The 10,619-nt window shown below is 40.6% G+C and overlaps 1 protein-coding gene across 2 annotated transcripts; it reads right to left on the minus strand.

Moving 5' to 3' along the window:
• Nucleotides 1-45: 45 nt before the first annotated feature.
• rbm8a (RNA binding motif protein 8A) lies at nucleotides 46-3,499 on the minus strand. Of its 2 annotated transcripts, none has more exons than XM_083678362.1 (6): nucleotides 3,379-3,499; nucleotides 2,786-2,845; nucleotides 2,546-2,623; nucleotides 1,874-2,010; nucleotides 907-1,043; nucleotides 46-548 (listed from the first exon to the last, which is right to left on the minus strand). In XM_083678362.1, the coding sequence occupies exons 1-6, from the start codon at nucleotides 3,443-3,445 to the stop codon at nucleotides 500-502; spliced, it is 528 nt and encodes a 175-aa protein (XP_083534488.1). In that variant the 5' UTR covers nucleotides 3,446-3,499; the 3' UTR covers nucleotides 46-499. The 2 variants fall into 2 exon arrangements, with proteins under 2 accessions (XP_083534488.1, XP_083534489.1); XM_083678363.1 differs by having other exon boundaries at nucleotides 3,385-3,452.
• Between the last annotated feature and the right edge of the window lie 7,120 nt (nucleotides 3,500-10,619).

Consider the following 10,619-nt stretch of genomic DNA (forward strand, 5'->3'; position numbering starts at 1 on the left):
AAGCATCCAATCAAAGCGTCTTGCTTCAATGACACCAGCAGGCAATTCACTTTTAAAAAAAAGTTTTATTTTCCCATGTAGTATGTAAAACAAAAAACACCGCAGTTGCATAAAATGCACAGAACATAACCAGTTTAAACAAAATGCAGAGGGATTCATAAAAATAAAAAAGTACAAATCAATACTTTTAAAACAGCTGATCTTATTTTTTTAGATGCAAAGTTCACTGATTAAGCAGTATGGGTGTCTGTTGTCCTAAAACACACTTTGCACAAGAAAAGCAGAACGACATTACTGCTACATTCTACAACACTTGTCAGGGTTGTTTCAAATTAAACAACTGGTCACCCATTACAGCCACCAGTGAGACGCAAATACGGAGCCCAAAAAGTACTAAAAATGACCCTTTCAAGATTGGTTGACGAAAGGTGAATATAAACTGCCTGTCATAGTGACAGAGAGACATGTTCTCGAGCCAACGTAGGACGAGATCTCCACATCAGCGCCGCCTCCTGTCAGGACTTCTGCTGCGTCTACGTCCGCCACCCCTGAGGGGAGGAGAGAAGAAGAGTTTGACTCAAACATCGAATCAATCAAAACATTTACAACAGTCACAAGTGTACACACTAACAACCAATGAGTATAATACGCATACAATCGTTGCGTGTGTGTGTGCGCAGGTTGGAAGTAGTGGTCTGCACCATAACAGAGGGCTCAATTTAATGCAGTTAAAGCACGGCAAAATACTGCTCATTGGAAGGCGAGACTCACCTACATTTACATTTGACATTTAGCCTTTATCCAAAGCGACTTACAACAAGTACATTTGTCTAAAGTAAGTGAATCATCTATGCATCAGTCATCATAAAGGAAAAAAAATCTCTCTGCTTGGACCAGGGGCCTCACCTCCTCTTGCTCTTTGGTGGTCCTCTGACGAAGCCCCAGTCCACGCTGATCGGCTGACCCATCATATCCTGGGCGTTCAACCCTTCCATGGCTGCCTGGGCTTCTTTGTATGTCTCATACTCCACCAGCGCATAACCCTGGAAAAAGAATAAAAATAAATAAATAAATGAATACACCACAATTGTCGACTACTGCATTAGAGGTCATCACAGGTCCTCCCTGAGCGGGTCTGGGCCCAAACATGGAACTAGCCCTCGGGTCCAGGTTAGGGTATTGTTCGATCGCCACGGGTCTCGGGTGAATGAGACTAGAGTTGATTCACCCGTCCGCACCCATTACACACAGCCTTGATCACGAGAGCGTGGCTTTTCTGTCCATGCGTATCACCACACAAAGTGATCGTATACACTCACTGGGCACTTTATTAGGAACACCTGCACACCTTCTCATGGTGGAGGTGGTGTAATGGTGTGGGGAAAGTTTTCTTGGCACACTTTGGGCCTGTTAATACCAACCAATCACCGCTTGAATGCCACAGCCTATTTGAGTATTGTTGCTGATCATGTGCATCCCTTCATGGCCACAATTCACCCATCTTCTAGTGATCGTATATAGAGAGAGTGTAGGGTGAACACCTCATTCCCACAAGGACAGAAGATGTCCTGCATTATGACATCACGTTTCCTTACAGGCAACCTTGTTCAAACAGTGTAGTGCCTGCAGTGGAAAGCCCTTTGAACTTTCACACCCCATGTCCACCCTGCTAAGAGGACAGCCCCAAATTCAAACAGAAAGCACATTGTCCTTTGACCATTGTCTGTATAATGGTGCCATCTTGTGGCATGTAGAGGGATTGCACAAAAAATAGCAAAATCATGGTAAGAGTGGTCTCGGCAGAAAATGATGTTAACATTCACATGTTGTTTGCAAAATGGTGCATGACACAGATGCGGGGATTGTCCCTAACCTTGAGGTAGCCTGTCCTTCTGTCAAGGTTCAGATGCAGGTTCTTGATCTCTCCGAACTCGGCAAACTTGTCGTGGATGTCCTCCTCTGTGGCCTCCTCATGAACGCCAGTAACAAAGAGGATCCAGCCCTCCACAGCTGAGAGAAACAAAGACAAACATGTCCACGTCAAGAAACTGCCTCCATATCACAACACTGCCAGTGGCAAGTGTCACAAATGGCATTACAGGGTGACTAACCAATTCTATTTCCAAAATAACATATTTAACTCTGCTCAAGTAAAGTCATAATTCCAAAGGTTATTAAGTACAGACCAAAATCAAGATTTATATTAAGGCCATGGTCATTCAAGTGTGCGATTTATCTATGCCATTTGTTTAAATACAGATGAACATTATTTGTGTGCTTATAAACTATTCATTCCAATAATGTTTGTCAAATGATGGGCCAAGATCCAATGGTGGGTTGTGGCCATCATGGGGCACCCTGGGCTCTGGCTAAATCACTTTTGTTCAACTGGCCCAGAGCATCATTACTTTTTTAATCATTAACAGTCTTACAGTAGATTAGACCTCCAAAAATGTTGGGAATATGTTATACTTTGGCAATCAGCAAAAGCACCATTGCAAACATATGGAAGTGTCCGGTCAAACTTTCGGATCGTGGTACTTACATCTTTGGGGGCCTGGCTCATCTCCATCCTGCTCCACAGTGTCATAGTCTTCTCTGACTCTGGACCTCGCTCCCTCCTCTACAACGGGGTACACAGGGAAGACATCGTATTATACCTCCCATGAAAAACACGGTTAGGGATATCAACATGGTACCGTTTCGACAAAATGGAAAAGCAGACCAGGTGCTGCAAACAGACACACAACTCTCAGATTCTAAGAGAGCTGTAATATTCACTCACCTGAACCGAAGCCTCGTCCCTTTCTCCTCTTCGCCTTCTCTTTTAACTTGTGGATGCTCTCTGGGGATCGGAGACAAAAACAAACACAAATTAGCTTGTCCCGAATCATGTTAGTGTTGACATCGTAGAAGTCAACTCAACATCATGGTGAGTTAACTTTGCTTCTTTGCTAAACTGCAACACGGAAAAATAGTATTCGCTAGCTAGCAGCTAGGCTAATTACCGTGCCTCGCGGTTTCCAAACAAATGGATTCGCTGGCTAGCCAACTAGTTAGCATGCTACTAAGGTCGTATAGCAATCCTATTCCAACTCCTACTCATTTAAGTTTGGCTCAGTAGTCAGCAGGTAACTTGTAGATTGTCTAGTGTGTACATTAACCTCCCTCTCCATGGCAAATACAACGTACAGTAGTACTGTTTAGCTAGCTAACCACATTACCCATTCAGGATGAATGGGGATACAAGGCCCACCACGCATCCAGGAATTGCTGCTACGCTTGTCAGAAATCTTACAGAAAATCCAAAATACCGACAGCAAAATATACGTAGGCGGCTAAATAAACTACACACGTGTAACATTTCATAAATTTTACCATCACCATCCTCATCCATAGGAAAATCCTCTCCTCCCGCTTCGTGAAGGTCCAGCACGTCAGCCATGTTGTCTGGTGTTTGTGTGAATGACTGCGCCTGCGCACATCATATCATATCCGGAAGCCTCGCTCACTGTGGCAAGGTTGCCAGATTGTGTGAAGAAATTAGTTTTCTTCCATAAAACTCAGATTATACATTTTATTAGTTTTAACAGTAACATAAATGTAGCAAGTACCAAAGAACAAAATGTTACCTTTAAGACACATGTTTAAACATTTGCATTCATGGACATTTCATCAAAAGCATGCTGTTTCTATTTATTTTTGTTGAATTCCACCTGTTGACCTGTATGTGCTGTAATGTAGGTCTGCATTGTGCTGGTACAAATCAAATCACAACACCTTGGGAAGAGGTCTGAATAAAACTGGGTGACCTATAACTTTTTCTGTAGACCAGAGTCGAGCTGTACTCTGCTTCTCTAGTTACACCTCCACCAACTGCATGGAACTGCGCTGGAAAGGACCATGTGAAAAGAAAATATTCACCAATATTCATGATTGAGATTGAGAAAACAACTAAAAACTACAAGCCTACAACTCCAACCACTCTGCACACACACACACACACACACACACACACACACACACACACACACACACACACACACACACACACACACACACACACACAAACAAGACATGAGATGCTGACTGTATCACACATCATCACGCCTCCAGAACAGCCAGAAGACTCACCCATCCATGGCACCTCTTTCTCAACGAATGTGCCATTCAATCTTAGCACAATCCAATCCCACCATCTGATTCCAGAGACTAACGTCTTTGCCCACACTATGAGGAATGCGCTAAACAGTGCATTCTGTGTAGTCAATCATACTCAGACTCCAAACAAGACACAGAGAGAGAGACACACAGACACAATGTAAGAGGTTGGAGTTACAAGAGATTTGATCAGTGAGATTAGGGTGATCTTTCAAAGGCACTTAACTCACGGTCATCATTTAGGCCTCGTGTGTGTCACTTTGGGCATCTTTGGTCAACCCAATCTGATTAGCTGTGGTAATGAAAATTCCTAGGAGAGATGAAGGATAATGAGGAAATATTTTCTCAGTAAGCAATGGTTTTAATTGTTGTTGTCTTTCTAAAATGTGCTGGGTGAGTGATAGAAACCTCATCTTTGTTAGATTTCAATATTACATTTCCACTTTTATGTAAGATATGTTTAAACGATATCCTTATCTCCACTGAGACCAAAGATAAACTCAATTGCACTCTATATGTAGCAAAGGAAGATAACCAAAAGAACTTTGAACTTTGAAAATTTAACTTTGACCCAATGAACATTAAACCAATATGACTATAGCACCTGTCCACAATTTCCAGACAGAACTGAAATGCCCGTCTATACACTGACTCCAACTGTCTGACCCAAAACCAAGCCATATTACATTGTATTTATTCTGATGAATAGCAATTGAAGAGCAAGAAAGGTATACTTTTCTAAAGCATCACTAATTCTATGATTTACATGTACAAATAGTTTTAGCAATATTCACAACAAAGTCAGAACGCAATCAAAGTCGACAACAAAACATTTCTATTGAATATGTGTTTAATGTGAAAAAACTGTAGATCCATTCATATCTCAATTAAAGATTTACGCATTAAAATGCTATTTTTTTTTATTTCTATGCCATTAGGCAAAGATGAAGAGTTCAAAGGTTTTAGAATACAAGATGTGACAACAATCACTCAGCAGTAACTAGGTTAACATACTTTGAACTTATCTACTGTTACAGCTGTGCATGAGGCAATGGCTGATAACCTGATGTGACTAAGGAAATGTCAGGATAAGGTGAACTAGGGTTAGAAAGGCTTTGAGAAACTATTGTTCAGTTCCACTCTTTTCAAACTTTTGCTGAGCAATCTGTGTCTAATGTCTGTAATAACGGAAAGCAAATCATTTAGAAATTTGGTTGTGGGAACAAGGAAGAGTCCTGCCACCTTGATTCTATTCTATTGTGTACTATAAAAGTATTCTATTATAACTGCCATTTTGTACTCTATGTTAAAATCTCAATGAAAGAGCATCTGAAAATGTGTCAAATAGAACAAAAATCTAAAAAAACACCTTTTCTTGTTCAGTGTTTTTTGTTAAATCATCTGGGGAGTTATATCTTAGTATTTTTTGTTGTTTCTTTTAAATTATGTTTTACTGTAACAAAATTATGAATGGATAGTCATGGTATCACATACTGTAAACCTGCACTTTGTATTCTGGGATAAGTTGGGTTGAATTGATTAAATCAGTTACACCCCTCACCCCCAGACATTTCACACACACACACACACACACACACACACACACACACACACACACACACACACACACACTTGGACTTTGTGTTTTATTGTGACAGACAACACATCAAGGTTCAGCCAACACAAAGGTTGCAAATTCCACCTCAGACCACTTCCTCTTACATGTATGCAGGCCAATCAAATTGTGATTAGCTCTAAACCCCTCATCCAAGAGCTATAAAAACCCTTGTCTCCAGAGAGACGTTACCATAAGGTCCAAGAAGAACCCCAGCAGTGAAGGTGAGTCTCATACAACCTTGCTTTGTCTGATGTCTAATGTCTTAGTGTTTTAATGTGGAAGTATACAGTACAATCAGCCATAGTAGTTCTAGTCTGTAGAATGGGTTAAGAGTAGTTTTTGCGAGTAATTTGTGACTGTAGTATCTAAATACCAAGAGGGAGCTTAAAGTTGAGCAATAGGAAAATACTGTATAAAGCTGGACCAACTTGAATTGAAGCAACCGAATTGAAGCTTTACCATGCGACATAGTACAGACTGAGATTATTGATGGGAAACATGATGATTCACCAGGTCAGCAGGAGACATCGGTAAAAAATGGTTCATTATAAGGTGTACATTGCTTGTGTTTGATATTGCAACAGTAGTATATCATAACCTGGAGTTTATCACATTAACCTGGTTTTATCCCAGACATGCTTACTTGTGCAAGTGAACTGAATATTTTCACATGTACATTTACTACGGTTTATATGTTGCATCTGAAACCAACAGTATTGTACATCTTAACGGTCCCTCCTAAAGACCCTTTACCTCCACTACCCCCCTGTACAAGTTTCTCTCCTGTTAATTAAAAAAAACAAAAACTAGCATTGTGACTGCCTATGGCCCCTGGTCTGAGCATTGATTACTTTATCTTATGATGACTGATGGACAGATGATTCACTTACTTAAACAAATGTATTTGTTTTAAGTCGCTTTGGGTAAAGGAGTCTGCTAAATGCCATAAATGTATTGTTGAGCTAATCTTTTTGTCTCCTCTAGGTACGCCTTGTCCATCAGCAATCATGAAATTCTCCCTCGTCGCCGTCCTTGTTGTCTTGGCCATTGCCCATGGTAAGAATTGATTCCATATTTTATTGTATAACATCATAAAAAACACAATCTCTTCTCATCATCTATAACCATAAAATATAGCTACAACCAACATGGTGTTCTGTGTGGACTGTTTGAGTGCAGTGGCAGAGGCTTTTTTTTGGCAGCTCGCAGCCAGAGACTGAATTGTACCGTGTGTATGTTTTCTGTGTTTCCGACAGGCACTGAGTCATCGTCTCTGGTGAAGCGTGACGTCTCCACTGACATGGAGAAGCTCGTCAAGTACTTCCAGGACATGTCCACCATGGTGTCAAAGACAGCTGAGGAGGCCTTAGAGAACCTGAAGGCCAGTGAGCTGACCAGCCAGGCCCAGTACGTCTCCAACTGTCACAGTGTCACAGTAGAATACATGGCTGATTTAAAACGACTACAAGTTTTTGTTACTCTTGAGGGCCATCTTTCTTGAACATCCGATTCTTGAGAATCAGAAAAAAATCTTCAATGTAGACCAGAGCTGACTAACCCTATATGACTGACAATTGTCTCTGTCATTCGGCTAATCACATCAAGTATAAGATCATTTAATTTGGCGTATATGTTGGGTTTCATGTTATTTATTCATACACTTTTGTTGACAAAGACAATGCATGTGAATCACCATGTCTGTTTTCAAATCACTGTCAAAGGGTCTGTCAGTTGGTGCTATAATATTAATCCAGCTAGCTCTGTGTGGGTATGGGAAGACTGCTTCTTGAGTGTTTTTCTCTCTCTCCTCTCTGACCACAGGACTTACCTGGAGGGAGGGAGAACCCAGTTCCTGTCTGTGGCTGACATGATCCAGGAAAACGCTGATAAGATCATCAAAGAGCAGATAGAGCCCCTCGTCAGCAGCTTCAAGGAGCAGGTCCAGCCCATGGCCGACAACCTGCAGGCCCAGATCCAGCCCCTGACCGAGAACCTCCAGAGCCAGGTCGAGCAGTTCTACCAGACTGTGGTGGACCAGACCAAGGCCCTGCTCCCCCCCCAGTAAAGCAAGGCATTGGTACATCCCAGCGACAATAACACCCCTGTAGCTGGTGTTCACATATGGTTCTGCCCAGACTCTGGAAGGGAGATACCATCCACCCTCTCTGTCTGTGTTTCACTTGTGTCAGTCCATCTCACTCCCTCATTTGACATCATCTGGAATGATGGCGAATTTCACCATTAAAGAGGTTGAAAGGTGACCATTTCGTGTGATTGTTTTCTTTGTTATGGTTCACAGGGGTTTTGTTATGATTTTCTGGTGCTGTGGATGATTTATTGGAGGTTAAAGGTTGTTTGGTTGAAATGAGATGGGAAGTGCTTGGAGTGCAGGTCAATATTTGGTTCTACACTGACCTCAAGGCCCCTGTTGTTCTCATTATGTATTTGTTAATATTCTGATGGCAGTTTCCATTTCGATGGAGCTCAGGGCTGAAAAAGATAGCTCGTACGCAAGTATTTACAGCTTTATCAGCACTGTTGTAGAAGGCTGTTGTAACAGGGAGGTTGATTTGGATAGATAACAAACAGTCAATGGTACTGTATGCAAAATGTATTTTATATGTCGAAATGCATAAGAAAGGTAGGTACACTTGTGAGAATGCAGCGGGGTGACGGCTCACAAGTTCATGGCAGATTTACACTGTGGACAGGGAGTCGAGCCGAGCCCCTCGATGTCTCGGAAGCCTTCTTCTATGATTGTGTCCATGCACTCACGGCAGTAGTGGTGACCGCAGGGGTGACGCCAAAGTTTCCAGTGTCGGAGGCGACCGCATTGCTGACAGTTCCGCAGTGCAGTCGTGCATCGGGCTGGCAGTGGTACGAGAGTGACCTCAGAGGAACTGCCTACCACATAACTGAAGGAGGTCAAAAAGATGATCCATCATCATCATCATCATCATCATCATCATCATCTAAAGATAGATTTAAAGTAGTCCTAGTAGTAAAACATATAATTGAATAGCAATACTGAATACTGTCAATAATGATAAAAACAAGAATAAAACCATCATTATTATTATTATTATTATTATTGTCATCATCATCATCATCTAAAGATAGATTTAGAGTAGTCCTAGTAGTAAAAGTTATAATTGAATAGCAGTAATACTATCAATAATGATAAAAACAAGAATAAGACCATCATTATTATTATTATTATTATTATTATTATTATTATTATTATTATCATCATCATGTTTGTTTTTTTAAGCTGCTGCATTTTGTTTCGAAAGCAGACACTGTAGGTCTTTAGCCCACCTGTCATCTGAATCTTGTCCTTTCCCCAACTGACAGCAAGGAAAGATGGAAAACATCACTCTCCAACACCCCCGTAGTCTAGTCCATACCCTCATTGCTTTTCAACAAAAATAGGTGAAAGGGTCCAAACAAAAAAATAAAAATATATATTATCAGCGACTATTTGTGATGCGGTGAAGTGAATAAAGGCCCAACAACTTTCCCCCAGGTAAGATTTACAGTTATAATACCTACCTGTCGACTTCTCCAGCCTACATTGAAGCAAAAAAGGCGGGAAATTCCTTTGGAATGCTAAGAATTGCTGTAAGATGAACAAACAATGGGGAATGTCAAAGTCATCAACAATTTTTGCATCATAATCGGAAAATAAACAATCTGGAAAAAGGAAATCCATTCAATTATCTCCAAAATGGGTTGTAGAAATAATACATATTCATAACATTTAGCTTATACACTTTGTACAGTATAAAATGCTTTTTTAAAATATTGTACTATTCAATATTTTGAGGCTGAAAGGTCGATATCCATGAGCTCCATGACCACTGTAGGTCTATAAACATTTTCTCCAACAGGGGGCAAAATAAAAACCTCTTGACAGGGTGCATTTGTGAAGACAAGTTTATGACAGCATCAGCCAATTTAATTAGTCTCAAAGCAATGAAGAAGACCGTGACTTGTTGTCAGTTTTGATACATAGAACAACAAAATCACTAGTCTTCCACACTGCTGTGGACCATAAGCTGACCTAAAGATGCATATTCATCTGGGTTATGTTGTACAAACAATCACATTAAGACACAATTATTAACCAGTCTAAATATTTAAACTATTATCACTCATAATTGCCATGGTAACTTCATACACATTAGCTACACATTTGGTACAATTAGAAAAGGTATTCATGCCTATAATCGGGGAGATAGAACATGGTTATTTCAATAACTCAGTATGTGGCTTTATTAACAATAACCCAAACATTTCAACCCAGTAGCACTAACAAAACTAAGTCTTACTTGCCTCCTGAAATATGTGACACATAGTGATGTTCTAGAATAGACCCACATAGTGATGTTCTAGAATAGACCCATTCATAGTGATGTTCTAGAATAGACCCATTCCGCCACAGTGTTTCTCCCAGCTTCTACATCCAGCCTTCTCTGTTGCCAGGCTACTATCTATACTCAAGGTGTCCTCCTTGAGCTGATGTTTGATATAATTCATCTCCTTAAAGGACTGGAGGAGGTTTTCATAAAGCCTGTCTCCTTCAAACTGAACTCATGCACCACAACAACAACCCTCAAACCTCCAGGCTGAAGGCTAGAGAGACTTGAAAGAGGTCAGTTGCCAGTTCTGCCAGTTCTGCTGTCAATGACCTTCTCCTTGTACTTGAACATTAAATGTAGAATTGGCAACTTATCAAAAGAGCCCTAACTACATTTAAAGAAACCAAAAAAAAAACTAAAAACTTCAAAATATAATCTCTGCATCTCTTCTTTGTGGAAGTTTTTTTTTTTAATGCTGT

This window comes from Argentina silus (assembly GCF_951799395.1).
Source record: "Argentina silus genome assembly, chromosome: 10".
NCBI classification, from domain to species: Eukaryota; Metazoa; Chordata; class Actinopteri; order Argentiniformes; family Argentinidae; genus Argentina; species Argentina silus.

Excerpts from the sequence above, each read along its gene's own strand:
- rbm8a (XM_083678362.1), bottom strand. The coding sequence starts at position 3,445 with ATGGCTGACGTGCTGGACCTTCACGAAGCGGGAGGAGAGGATTTTCCT. Across the intron at positions 2,846-3,378 it reads TATGGATGAGGATGGTGATG|AGAGCATCCACAAGTTAAAA; the intron begins GTAAAATTTATG and ends TCCGATCCCCAG. Across the intron at positions 549-906 it reads CCACCAAAGAGCAAGAGGAG|GGGTGGCGGACGTAGACGCA; the intron begins GTGAGGCCCCTG and ends TCCTCCCCTCAG.